We start from the raw sequence: 13,972 nt of genomic DNA on the forward strand, positions 1-13,972 counted from the left end.
AAAGTGGTGCTAACCCCTTTTCAAAATTACAAGCGAGAAACATTGCTTAATCCAGGGTCAAATGTTGCCTTAACACAGGGCTAAAAAAAGATGTTAATCCAGGGTTAAGCATAGTGTAAAAATGTTTCTCTAGACTGGTTTTACAGACATTCTGGCTTATAAACTGTATTCTTTATAATACAAGCCTGCTGAAACAGCTGGAGATATACTTACTCTTTGCTGGCAAAGGAAAGATGACTTGTGAAAGCACAGCACAGTCAACCACACAATGGAATGAGTGTACATTTGTAAGAATAAATCACAGATGTTGTGATTATTTTTATTGTTCACATAAAAAAGGTTCTTTGCTTCTGGTGTGTTTAAAAATATGGAGTGAATTCTTACCGAGTGCACATCTTCTTTGTGTGCTCCGATACGACCCCACATTGCTGAGACAAAAAGAGAGCCTGTTAGCAAGAGGCATTTATTTGACTGATCCAAACTCTTCCGGTATGTTACTGTAATTAATGGGACTCAATACACACACACACAGAGGTTACAAAATACATCATAAATCATAAAGATGACAAAAAAAAATTTTCCCCACAACATTTAGTTTGTAATAGTAAAATCTGTGAGGGTACATTCCTAAATCCCTAAAGGTGAAGTGTGTGATTTCTGTGGCACTTTTGGCACAAGACAAAATTGCAAAAATGATTAAAGTTTTCAAATAAGATTCAAACGTTCCCTCTGTCTTCCATTATTCAAATGAACAAGTCATGCCCGAAACTCACGTCATAGGTGGAGCCAATGCTGCCATGTCTGGCCCAGTCACGCAACTAAAACAGACAGCTTTCAATTCTATTTGTTGCTGCTAATGTTGCAGAAATTACACACTTTACATTTTAGGCACAAAAACTTTTATTACTTGGTGGAAATACTGTTTATTCTGATCATTAATGTTCAAAACTACTGTTGTATTGTTTGCATCATTCCTTAATGATGATGTTTTAAGCTGTAGGAAAAAGAAAGACTGTTTACCGTAGTCAGTATAGATCGCAGCTCCTCAGGTCCCAAAGTCTCATAGCTAATGCCAGAATTGTAGTTATACTGCAGGGGTGACAGAGTGAAACAATATTGCTTTAATAAGTATTGCAAGAGAACCAGAGTTCAATGTTGTGACACTGACATGTTTAAAGAACTTTAAATCACCTCACCTTGTAAAGGTCTGAATTTACACTACTGCTGAGCTCTCCTGTAGAGAGACAAAAAGAGAAATGGTTTGAAAGAAATTCACAAATTGATCCTCAGCTTTCCGTACGGTCATGTAGTGAACTAGAGCAAAGAATAAACCAAGGTTATAATAGTTTTTAATTTTTAATTTAGTTTTTATTTCTATTTTATTTTCAATTTTTCACTCCAATTTAGTTTAGTTTTCATTTTGTTTGTTGGCTCTTTGTTAGTTTTGGTTTTGTTATTTTTTTTTTGTTTTTCATTATATTTAGTTTTTATTTTAGTATTTATATTAAGAGATATTGGAAAATGAGGAAAACAGACATTTGTATAATGTAGGTCATATTGCTGGACTCCCCAATGTCCAATTTGTAAATAATATTATTGCTGGTGGTCTCCAAGTAGGATTTCGCTTAGGACCCCCACATGCTTAGAAACGGCCCTGCTGACAGTACACTTATGCAATCAACTCGATTCTCTGCAACAGAAATGTAAACTGCACTGGGTAGGGGAGGAGGCTATTGTCATATGGTAGTTACGTTATGTACGGTAGTCAAAGAAAGAAAAGCCTCCATCTCCATGTAGTTCATTCCATTATCTACAGTGGGGGTGCTCACACTTCTATAGAATGAGATCTACTTTTTCATATTATTGCAGCAAGATCTACCAAAAACAAAAATACAGTTGAAGTCAGAAGTTTACATACACCTTAGCCAAATACATTTAAACTTTAAACATTTAAAGTTTTTCACAATTCCTGACATTTAATTGTAGAAAACATTCCCTGTCTTAGGTCAGTTAGGATCACTATTTTACGAATGTGAAATGTCAGAATAATAGCAGAGAAATTTTTTATTTCAGCTTTTATTTCTTTTTATCACATTCCCAGTGGGTCAGAAGTTTACATACACTTTGTTAGTATTTGGTAGCATTGCCTTTAAATTGTTTAACTTGGGTCAAACGTTTTGGTGAGCCTTCCACAAGCTTCTCAGTTGCTGAAATTTTGACCCATTCCTTCAGACAGAACTGAGAGTCAGGTTTGTAGGCCTCCTTGCTCGCACACACTTTTTCAGTTCTGCCCACAAATTTTCTACCGGACTGATGTCAGGGCTTTGTGATGGCCACTCCAATACCTTGACTTTGTTGTTCTTAAGCCATTTTGCCACAACTTTGGAGGTATGCTTGTGGTCACTGACCATTTGGCAGACCCTTTTGCAACCGAGCTTTAACTTCCTGGCTGATGTCTTGAGATGTTGCTTCAATATATCCACATCATTTTCCTTCCTTATGATGCCATCTATTTTGTGAAGTGCACCAGTCCCTCCTACAGCAAAGCACCCCCACAACATGATGCTGGCACCCCCCTGCTTCACGGTTGGGATGATGTTCTTCGGCTTGCAAGCCTCACCCTTTTCCCTCCAAACATAATGATGGTCATTATGGCCAAACAGTTAACATTTTTTCATCAGACCACAGGAAATTTCTCCAAAAAGTAAGATCTTTGTCCCCATGTGCACTTGCAAACTGTAGTCTGGCTTTTTTATGGTGGTTTTGGAGCAGTGGCTTCTTCCTTGCTGAGCAGCCTTTCAGGTTATTTCGATATAGGACTCGTTTTACTGTGGATATAGATACTTGTCTACCTGTTTCCTACAGCATCTTCACAAGGTCCTTTGCCGTTGTTCTGGGATTGATTTGCACTTTTCATACCAAACTACGTTCATCTCTAGTAGACAGAATGCATCTCCTTCCTGAGCGGTATGATGGCTGCGTGGTCCCATGGTGTTTATACTTGCGTACTATTGTTTGTACAGACGAACGTGGTACCTTCAGGCGTTTGGAAATTGCTCCTAAGAATGGACCAGACTTGTGGAGTCCAAAAAAAATTTCTGAGGTTGATTTCTTTTGATTTTCCCATGATGTCAAGCAAAGAGGCACTGAGTTTGAAGGTAGGCCTTAAAATACATCCACAGGTGCACCTTCAATTCAGTACACCTCCTATCAGAAGCTAATTGGCTAATTGTCTAAAAGCTTGACATCATTTTCTGGAATTTTACAAGCTGCTTAAAGGCACAGTTAACTTAGTGTATGTAAATTTCTGACCCACTGGAATTGTGATATAGTCAATTAAAAGTGAAACAATCTGTCTGTAACAATTGTTGTAAAAATTACTTGTGTCATGCACAAAGCAGATGTCCTAAACTGCTTGCCAAAATTATAGTTTGCTAATATTAAATCTGTGGTGTTTAAAAAATGAGTTTGAATGACTTCAACCTGTCACAATACCAACATTTCTGTAGTTGTTAGTGAAATTTTACAATTCTTGATACCAGCATATCACAATAAATAATAACAATAACGATTCTGCTTTGTAATAATTGTACTTAAATAATTATTAAAGACTACTAAACAGTCAGTAATAAAATAACAATACAGCAATGAATAGAAATTAATTAAAATAAAACAAAAAATACAAAATTAAGAAAACAGTACTTTTGTTAACAGCTTTAAATGTTTTTAACAGCAGTATCAAGTATTCAATAAACATTCAGAATAAAATGCTAAATAAAACTACTTCTGGTTATCGCTGTATAGTGTGCTGTATAATACATTAATCATTTTTTAAAGCTAATAAAGTTATCCAGCCAAGAACAGTGAGTGGTTTTCTTATTATGGTTGTTTCAAATTAACAACACACAGACAGCAGCAGGTCTATAAGTTTACATTAACACTTGCAAGTCTGATGCTTTGATACAAATCAGTTTTTCCCCACTGTTTACATTCCCTTTAGACATCACTCTCTGAGTTTACATGAATACCTCACCAAGAGCATTTTGGCGGAATTTTGAAATGTATTTCAGGCGCGTATCCGCATTACGAGTGTTCTCGGAGCACACGCGCATGTGAGCGCACAAAAAGCCACCTGTTAGTTAAAGAACTTCAAACCAAACTCTTTACCAGTTCCAAATTAAATGTTAAACAAATCACAGATTGACAGAGTAAGACAGAACGAGTAAAAATACTTTTATCTAGCCTACCTTCTTTGCCTTTCTGGTAGTGATTCTCGCTCTGTTGCTGATATAATGAGGTTTTTTAAAGGTTTAAAAACATACCGCAACAAAAACAAAAACGTCTAGGTTACGTACGTAACCTCAGTTCCCTGAGACGAAGGTAACGAGACACTGCGTTTGCTAATGCACATGGGGAGTGTCCTTCCACAGGACCTAGTTGAAACCCCTCTACAATAGCCAATATTCTAATATTGGCTATGGTGTTTGAGCCCCGCCCTTTTAGGCGCGAAACTGTTCACTATAAATGCAGGCCCACATACACCATTCCTCAGAATTTTCTGCCTGAGGGACAAGGAGCGCATCGCTCACACCTCAAAAGAACTCTGCATCTTGTAGTGTGGCCAGTGTTCGCAATGTCTTGTTCCCTTCGTCTCAGGGAACCGAGTTTACGTACGTAACCGAAACATTCCCTTACGACTTAGTACATTTGACATTGCATTTGCTAATGCATATGGGGAACAGAATCCCATCATGCCACACTACACAACATTATCATCCAGAGAGGAAACATAATGCCACAGTCCCGCGGGACGGCGACTGACCTGAGTATGCTGCAAGTGAGTGACCCTCATGTTGGGCCAGGAGGGGAGCACTCAGAACAAATATATGAACTATAGTCATATAGTATGAATTAACCCCTTCACGAACCTAGTCGGGAAGGGAATTTATTTATAATAAAAGTGCTTGTGACTTGTGTAAAATGATGGATAGCCTGCACTTAAAGGGAGGGGCATAAGTATATGTTTGGCAAACAAATAGCAAGTGCTCTAAACAGAGAGGACTTGTGAAGGTTGTAAAACCTTGCAAATGTGTTTTGAGAAGACCATCCTGCTGCAAAACATATGTCTTGTAAAGACACACCATTCGTCCATGCCCATGAGGAGGCCATGCCTCTAGTTGCATGTGCTTAACACCAATTGGGCAAATCTTACCCTGCGACTCGTAAGCCAGGGCAATCGCATCAACGATCCAGTGAGAAGTCTTTGCTTGGAGACGGACTTTCCTTTTGCACGTCCTCCATTGCACACAAAGAGCTGATCAGACAGTCTGAACTGGCAGGTGCGCGCAGCGTATGCGTGTAGCACCAGCACAGGGCATAACAAATGCAAGGATTGTTCCACATCCGAATTAAATGGAGGAGGGAACCACCTGTGCTCTGAAGGGTGGTTAGAACCTTAGGCACATAGCCTTTTCTGGGTTTGACAGTGGCTTCTGAAAGACCAGGGCCAAACTCCAGACATGAATTGTTAATTGATAATGCATGTAAGTCACCGAATCGTTTTACTGTGAACAGAGCCAGCAGTAGTGCGGTCTTAATGGAGAGCATGTGCAAGTCAAACCAAAGGCTCGGGGGGGGGGGCCTGCAAGCGCTTTTAGGACCAAAGTTAGGTCCCACGTCGGGACTGTAGTCGGCCAAGGTGGATTTAATCATCTTGCTCCTCTAAGGAACTTTATGATTAAATCATGTTTGCCTATAGTTGCACCGGCTTCAGGTGCATGATACGCAGATATAGTCGCCACAAAAACTTTGAGAGTTGACAGAGTGAATTCTGCAACTAATGGCTCTTGAAGAAATATGAGAATTTCATGTATGGGGGAGTTTACTAGGCCTGTGCCATGTGAAAGACACCAATTAGTGAACACATTCCATTTTAGCGCGTAGAGGCATCTCGTGGATGGCGCTCTGGCCTGTAAAATGGTGTCTGTGACTATGAATGAGTCAGTTCTGGCACATTTAGCACGCTCTGTTCAGATTGTGCCTTGCGCCAGAGAGAGGAGATCCCTCCTCAGCATTATTTCCCATGGCAAGCTGTATAACATTTCTATCATTTCCGGAAACCATGGCTGATTGGGCCATTTCGGTGCAATTAACAGAACTGTTTCCATGTCCGCTCGGATTTTGCTGATGATAGAATGGAGGCGCACCCGGGGAAGCGCATACTTGCGTTTCGCCAGCCATACATGGACCAGCGCATCATGGCGACATATATATGCCACTACTGTTGTGTTGTCCGAACTAATCCGAATGTGGTGATTCACAATATCAGAATGAAAAGCTCTCAAATCTAGAAAGACAGCCAATAGCTCTAGGCGGTTGACATGGTTTCCAGATGTCGAAAGTTGGGCACCCATTACACACCCCCATGCCCCAACCTGTGTTGGATGCATTTGTGGTCAGCAATTTCTTTCTGAAACCTTGACCCAGCCTAACACCCTGTTGGTAGAAGGCTGGCGTTGTCCATGGTGCTAGAGTAGCCAGACAGTGGTGAGTTACCGCAATGCACATGAAAATGAAATGACTTCAGTGGTAATTTTTTTCAGTTTGAACTGAAACAGACACCCAAGAATGGTCTGTATGCGGTCGTTTAGGAGGTGCGTATGCATGAACTCCTAAAAAGGAGATTTACTGGATGGGGAAAAGTGAGCTTTTTGCCCAGTTGACATCAGACCAGATTTTCCATATGGCAAAGCAGCAAGTCTCTGTGTTTGCTCAGTAGTGCCTCTAATTGGCTAGTAATAACCAAATCACTGAGGAAAATCAAAACACACACACCGTTCATTTTCAATGGGGCGAGCACCGCATCGATACATTTTGTGAACATGCGGGGAGCCAGAGACAGACTGAAATGAAGGACTTTAAATTGATACACAGTTCCCTCAAAAGCTGCCTGTAACGCGGTGCAATTGGTACATGATGTACGCGTCCTTCAGATCTATTGATGCAAATCAGTCTTGAGGACGGATGTGTGATAAGACCTGTTTCTGAGTTAACATTTTGAATGAGCGCGTTGCGAGTGCGCGATTCAAGCATATCAGAACTAGAATGAGCCGAAGCCCGCCTTCCTTCTCCGGAACGAGAAAATAACGTCTGTAAATCCCGCTGTGTGTGATGCAGTCTGTGCACACAACACTGGCATATTGTGTGGTCAGACCACAGATTGCGCTCGATCGTTGTAAACACCAGCTCTGACGAGCCCATGAGGACTTGCCACGCATATGCACAGCGGGACTGCAGGCTTCTTAATTCATATGAAACAATCTCTATCGCATTCTTTGCGAGAAGATTGTGTATTTCGGCTCATAACACTGCTGCATCTTTGGACAGAACCGTGGGTGTTTTTTTAGCACCCAGTCGGAATGCCAGTAAGATCTCGCCACGCATCTGTGTAATGGGAAAGAGGGCAATTTGGTATGTTCATAACATGATATAATGTGCCGCTCACCGTTGGGATGCAGTTGCCCATAATGTGAGGCTTTGAAGAGGGAAAGCTCTTTATTGAAAAAGCGTGAGCATCTCATGCATGTGCAAAGAGCACTGGAATCTTTTTTCAATCTTTGTAATTCATTACAAGATATAATGCGCCGCTCACCATTGGGAAGCGTTTGTGCAAAATATGTGGGCTTTGAAGTAGGAAAGCCCTTTATTGAAAAAGTGTGAGCGCTGTACTCTTTTTACAATCTTTGTATGTTCATACATGATTATAATGGGCCGCTCACCATTGGGAAGCGGTTGTGCATAATGTGCAAACTTTACTGCATGTGATTAATGTGAGACACAGAAAACAACATATTGAACAACATTTTGAACAACAATATTCCTTTTCCGACAAACAGCAGTAGGGAAGAGGGGAACAGTATTGTGTGTCAGGGCTTGCGCTGAGGCGGCTGCCTCAGTTTGGGCCATGCCTTGCGTGGCTTTACCAGCGGCTCGGTGGTGACATTTGGCGGCACTGAGGCAGATGGTGTGGGGTTTTCAGCCAGGTTTTCATAACCGTTTTCTTCCCCGTGATCCATATTAGAGAGGATGTAATCACTGCGTGGCCCGTGTGCCGGCACGAGGACCACCTCAAATTCATCCTGCTCCACCTCGTGGCCCTGCCGTGCCTCCTCGTGTGATCCCTTGGCTGTCACAGAAGAGGCGGTTGGGAGGGCGCAGGTGGCCGAATCGTCCCTCAGTACGAGGGCGATTCACAGAGTGGGCATATAAATATATACACAATATAACAATATACAATTGCTTATAAGGATACACAACCCCTGCCGAAGGGTTGCGGGGAATCAGGATGCTAAAGTGGCCCGTTCACCAGCGAAGCGTCAGCGAGGTGGAGTAATGTTCGCTGGAGCACTGCAGGGGAGTGGAGAGTCTTCTTGATGATGTGAAGATCCTGCCCGCTGACTCGTGTAGTCGACAGTGAAGCAGCAGAGGGCTTCTAGATGAGAGATGAATCGCTGTCTTGAAGGAATAAAATTCTGAGGAATGGTGTTTGTGCGCCTGCTTTTATAGCGGACAGCTTCGCACCTAAAAGGGCGGGGCTCAAACATCATAGCCAATATTAGAATACTGGCGTTATTGTAGAGAGGTTTCAACTAGGTCGTGTGGAAGGACAACTCCCAATATGCGTTGGCAAACGCAGTGTCAAGTGTACTGAGTCGTAATGGAACTAAATCTTATTCCAGTTTATTTTTATTTTATTTCAGTAAGTTTCAGAGCCATGAATTTTTATTTAGTTTAGTTATAGTTTTTCCAATTGTTATTTTTTCTTTAATTTCAGTTTACGAAAAAAATAAATACATTTAGTTTTAGTTTTTATTTTAGTTTACAATAATAACCTTGGAATAAACACATCAACTGCCAGCTAGATTCCAAAAACTCACCATTTTTGTGCTTCAGAGATTTGGATCTCCTGGGAGAGTTTGGATTCTAAAAAGTACAAATACTTTAATTACAATTTTTTATATTTAAAGTGTATCAATTTCACAAAGAACATTTGGTTTGGATTTTCATCAGGTTCATGTCAAAAATTATTCTCATACCTTCTCTGACTTTCTCTTCTTGGCTGTGAAAAAAACAAAAATAAGAGGTTTATATACTATTATCAATTATTTTTCAAATCAAATGCTAGATGACAACAGAAAAAGAGGGAATAGGAGTAAACATAAAAGGCAGATACAGGTGTGGGACATGAGAGAGGAACTGAGAAAAACAGATTGGATGAGCTCACCTTTCTTTTCTGAACCATAGGACCAGTCATTGTCATTGATATCATCATTGTCTTCCTGATCACTTTCTGACTTGCTTGTGTTGTTGCTGTTGGCTATTCTGTAAAAATAAATAAATTAATGAATAAAAAAAAACAGCCTATAATTCTTTAAACCGTCAGATTTTCCTTAAGGGACTAAAAAATATTATTTTCTGGCCACTCTTTGGGAAATAATTAGTACTGGTACATATGTCTTAAGGCCTGTTCTCACCAAATCCATGACGATTTTGCAAGACGAACCTCTGACGGAAAGTCTATTCACACAGAGTCTGTAAAAAAATGAAACAAAAACTATTTCACTCCTGTACAGTAGGCGGCACTGTTGCGGTGCTGTTGTTGTAACAGTCTGCTGTCTGCACCTTCAGCTGTTTAATTAATATATTAAACGCTGTTAAAGCTTTTATTTTTGCTATGAGTATAATACAAATTGACACCTGAACTTCTCTTTTTATAATGCCTGGATAATATAACACAAGGCACAGTGATATAAATACATGTGAAATAATGTACATTAAGAATAACAGTAGGTTATAGTATAAAATATTAAAAATAATATAAGAGAAAAAACTGGCTCACGGTATTTATTTAAATTATTGCAATACTTAGACCATATTATCCTCGCAATAAAAATAGCAGTGTGGTTCTGCAATTTGTTTGTGTTCAGTAAAATATAGCATGTAAAGAGTCTTTTTCTGGGATTTTCTATGAGCTCAGTGCAAATGAATTTCTGAATCTCACTGCTATTTTTAATGCCATGAGATTATAACAGGCACAGTGATAAACAGACTTTCAAAAACAGAACGGGTTTATGTTTGCAGTACAAAAGTTCATGAATTGCAACTTTTTATTTATATAATTTTCAGGGGTGTGCATCAGCTGCACACGTGCCGGTGTTTGCCAGTTGATTAGCGACTGACAAAAGCTCTTATCTCATTGGTCAGTCAGTTTTCATTGCAGTCCGAAGAAAAAATAAAAAATCTGAACACTCTCCATAAAAAAACCTTTGGATTATCAATGGACGATTTGTCAGACCTGATGTGCACATAGGAATGTTTTGTAACCATACAGAAGCTCGTTAGGAACAAACACTCGTACCGAAAAAGCGGACTTGGTGTGAACAGGCCTTTAATGTCTTCCCAAAACTATTCTCTGAGGAAAATAAATAAATAAATTTCACTAAAATGGCATGTTCAACATTCAGCTTAGTGCAACTGAATAAAACAAAAAACATGGAACACTTTATAAAGTAAAGGAATAGTTCACCATTATTCTGAAAGACCTTAAAGGTGGAGTAAGTGATTCCTGAGAAAGACTGTTGATATTTGAACTCAACAGCCAAAACAAACACACCCCTCCTTTCAGTGCTCCTTCAGAAGCTCCGCCCCTCAAATTCATACACAGGCAATAGTGTTGTGTGGATTGGTCCGATCCACTTTGTTTATTTTCCCATTTACAGAGCCAGGGCTGTGTACAAACACCAGATTTTTTTGCAGTGCGCACACAGAATTGACAGCTAGCGGACCGTGAAGAGATATTCACGGAATTTGACCAAAAGTGTATTGGATTAAAATGACTTACTCCACCTTTAATGCTCCTCTTTTGTTTCATTTAAAGGAATAGTCCACCCAAAAATGAAAATTCTCTCATCATTTACTAACTCTCATGATATTCCAGGTGTGTATGACTTTCTATCTTCAGCAAAACACATTTGAAAAAAAATATAAAAATATCTTTGCTCAGTAGGTCCTTAAAATGCAGGTGGATGGTGATCCAACTTTTGAAGCGCCAAAAATCATAGACAGTCATCCATACGACTCCATCGGTTAATGTCTTCTAAAGTGGTACGATCGCTTTTGGTGCAAAAAATATAAATATTTAAGTACTTTTTAAACTATAAATCATCTCTTCTGGTCAGCAGCGGTATGCGCGTGTGACGTAATCATGTTGACATGTTCACTCGATAACAGAGACATGTGCGTCACAGCCGGAAGAGCAGCGCTGATTACAACTGTTTAGGAGGAACGCTGTAAAAAAGCTTAGTTGATTTTGGTTTAGATCTGAATTTGTATCTCTTTCTTTACTCACAATGGTGTATTTGTGTGCTTATCCTGGATGTCTCAACCGAGTGGAGAACGTGAGATTATGTCCGTAACATGGCAACACACTAGAGACCGCATGATCTCCACCTTTTCGTGAAGCTTACTGGAAGCATTGGATTATAGTTAAAAAGTACATAAATATTGATCTTTTTTCACACCAAAAGCGATCATGTCGCTTTAGAAGACATTCATTTAACAGCTGGAGTCGCATGAATGATGTTTATGCTGACTGTCTGTGATTTTTGGAGCTTCAAAAGGTCTGAACACCATCCACTTGCATTTTAAGGACCTACTGAGCCAAGATATTTTTCTTCAAATGTGTTCTGGTGAAGAAAGAAAGTCATACACACCTGTGATGGAATGAGGAAGAGAATTTTCTTTTCTGGGTGAACTATCCCTTTAAGTTCTATTTCTTTGGCATTTTTGCCTAGAAAGGTGGAGGGAGACAGGAAAAGACACTATAAAAGTAACAAGACTCCTGCACTACAGTATTTTCCAAGCCTTCAAATCTGACTGACCTGCGGTTTGCTATTCTGCTGCTGTTGCGGCCCATCCCGAGACACTTCTCCAGATGAGGAGCAAAGCGTGAAGCTGCTATACTGCGGCTGCAGTTTGGACACACACATTCTTTATTCTTCCACTGGTTGTACACCTGCCCAAAGATGTCAACACCTGGCTGGTCCACTATTTCTACATCAGACAGAGCATGAAGTTTTAGAAGTCTACATCTCAGGCCTTAGTGATAATAAAACAATGACAAGATGAAGAAATTACAACTCACATGTGTTTGATTTTTTTGTTTTTGTATTACATTGTAACTGACTCACCAAAATCCTTCATGCTTTCTTGGTCCGTTTCATCCAGAAAGAAATAGCCTTGTTTGACAGCCCTGTGCACCTCGAAACACAGCCCCAAACAGGCATCTTCTACTAGGTCTGAGTAAACGTCATGAGCCAAGGCCTACAAGAGCCAACCAAAACGATATTACAACAATTTAAATTCGTTCTACTTTTGTTTGATGAAAAAGGTCCATTAACTGTACTCTTTACCTCTAGCTTGGTGTTATCCAGGCCTGACAGAGACATCTCGTCCATTTTCATTTGCAACAACTATAGTAGGGGAACTCTCATTGTCGACATAGAGAAAGTGCTTGAAAACACAAAAAAAATCAAACATAGGTATACTGTATTACATCAGTCAAATCTGTTGCTTTTTATCGACTATTAAAGAAAAAGGGGGCAGGGGCAAGTGGTTGTCTCTCTATCGAACCAGGGGTGGATCTCAGCTCTCTTAGTCCATACAATGCAAGTGAATGGTGGCTAGAACTCAGAAGGTACAAAAAGCACATGAAGGCACTAAGGTAGCATAAAAGTAATCCATATGACTCCAGTGGTTAAATCCATATCTTCAGAAGCGATATTATAGGTGTATGTGAGAAACAGATCAATATAGAAGTCCTTTTTTACTATAAAGCTCCACTTACACTTTTACTTCCACATTCTTTCTTTTTTTGAGGCGATTCACATTCTTCGTGCATACTGCCACCTACTGGTCAGTACTGGTCAAAGGTGGATATTTATAGCAAAAAGGACTTAAATATTGATCTGTTTCTAACCCACACTCATCATATCGCTTCAAAAGACATGGATTTAACCACTAGAGTCTTATGGATTTCTTTTATGCTGCCTTTATGTGCTTTTTGGACCTTCTGAGTTCTGGTCACCATACATTTTCATTGCGAGGACCAACAGAGCTGAAAAATTCTTCTAAAAATCTTCATTTGTGTGCTGTAGATGAAAGAAAGTCATCGACATTGGGATGGCATGAGGGTGAGTAAATGATGAGAGAATTTTTATTTTTGGGTGGGGCTAAAAACCAGCTAAGACTCAAATTTTCCATACCATCAACTCCATTTCACGACATACTCGTCATAATTATTATTATTATTATTATTTTTGCCATATTCAAAACAAGCTGACACACTTAAAGGAAATACAGTAGCCACATGGAAAAACGAGTAAATAAGATAAAACGGAGCCAGTAATTTATAACCATTAGCCCCTGGGTTTAAACCTATTAAACCTGTCAGTTTGTAGCATGCTGTTTACAGAGGTAACACAGCTGACATTTGCTACTGTCATATTTTCTCTCGGATATGTCTTTTCATATGGAGGGCGGGCTTCGGCAAAATTGTTACAAAGATGCGGGGAAATCTGATACACTGTAACTTATATTGACGTCGCAGCGCTGTAAAAGAGATCTGTAGCGCTCGAGTTTAAATTGTCTCTACTTACCCAGACTAAACGGGCCGGGTCTTGTGTCATTCACGGAGCTGCTGTTCTCGTATTTAGCTATGTATTCAAGAGAACCGACATGTCTAAAACATACGCCTACGTATGAAGATAGTAGAAATATTGCCTTACTAAAACGATTAAATGTCTCGTTGAATGAGGCGCTCGAGCACAGATGATGTAAGAAAATAAAAGAACGCTGCCATGACGGGCCCCGTCAGACATCACTAGCCAACTAGCGATCTGAGGTGACATCGATT

The 13,972-nt window shown here is 39.9% G+C and overlaps 1 protein-coding gene across 3 annotated transcripts in view; it reads right to left on the minus strand.

Annotated features, from left to right (window-relative positions):
- LOC127450563 (ataxin-7-like protein 3) overlaps positions 1 to 13,940 on the minus strand; it is a 24,288-nt gene extending 10,348 nt beyond the window's left edge. For 2 of the 3 annotated variants that reach the window (XM_051714793.1, XM_051714791.1), the window contains exons 1-10: positions 13,716 to 13,937; positions 12,471 to 12,570; positions 12,249 to 12,381; positions 11,940 to 12,111; positions 9,284 to 9,381; positions 9,096 to 9,118; positions 8,937 to 8,982; positions 1,197 to 1,234; positions 1,021 to 1,089; positions 385 to 428 (exon numbers count right to left, since the gene is read on the minus strand). In XM_051714793.1, coding sequence (XP_051570753.1) covers positions 385 to 428; positions 1,021 to 1,089; positions 1,197 to 1,234; positions 8,937 to 8,982; positions 9,096 to 9,118; positions 9,284 to 9,381; positions 11,940 to 12,111; positions 12,249 to 12,381; positions 12,471 to 12,521 — 674 coding nt within the window. In that variant the 5' untranslated portion in view covers positions 12,522 to 12,570; positions 13,716 to 13,937. Of the gene's footprint in view, positions 1 to 384; positions 429 to 1,020; positions 1,090 to 1,196; positions 1,235 to 8,936; positions 8,983 to 9,095; positions 9,119 to 9,283; positions 9,382 to 11,939; positions 12,112 to 12,248; positions 12,382 to 12,470; positions 12,571 to 13,715 lie in introns of all 3 variants that reach the window. The other variant, XM_051714792.1, reaches the window with a different exon arrangement.
- Positions 13,941 to 13,972: the final 32 nt, after the last annotated feature.

Source organism: Myxocyprinus asiaticus, chromosome 13 (assembly GCF_019703515.2).
Source record: "Myxocyprinus asiaticus isolate MX2 ecotype Aquarium Trade chromosome 13, UBuf_Myxa_2, whole genome shotgun sequence".
In the NCBI taxonomy this organism is placed as follows: domain Eukaryota; kingdom Metazoa; phylum Chordata; class Actinopteri; order Cypriniformes; family Catostomidae; genus Myxocyprinus; species Myxocyprinus asiaticus.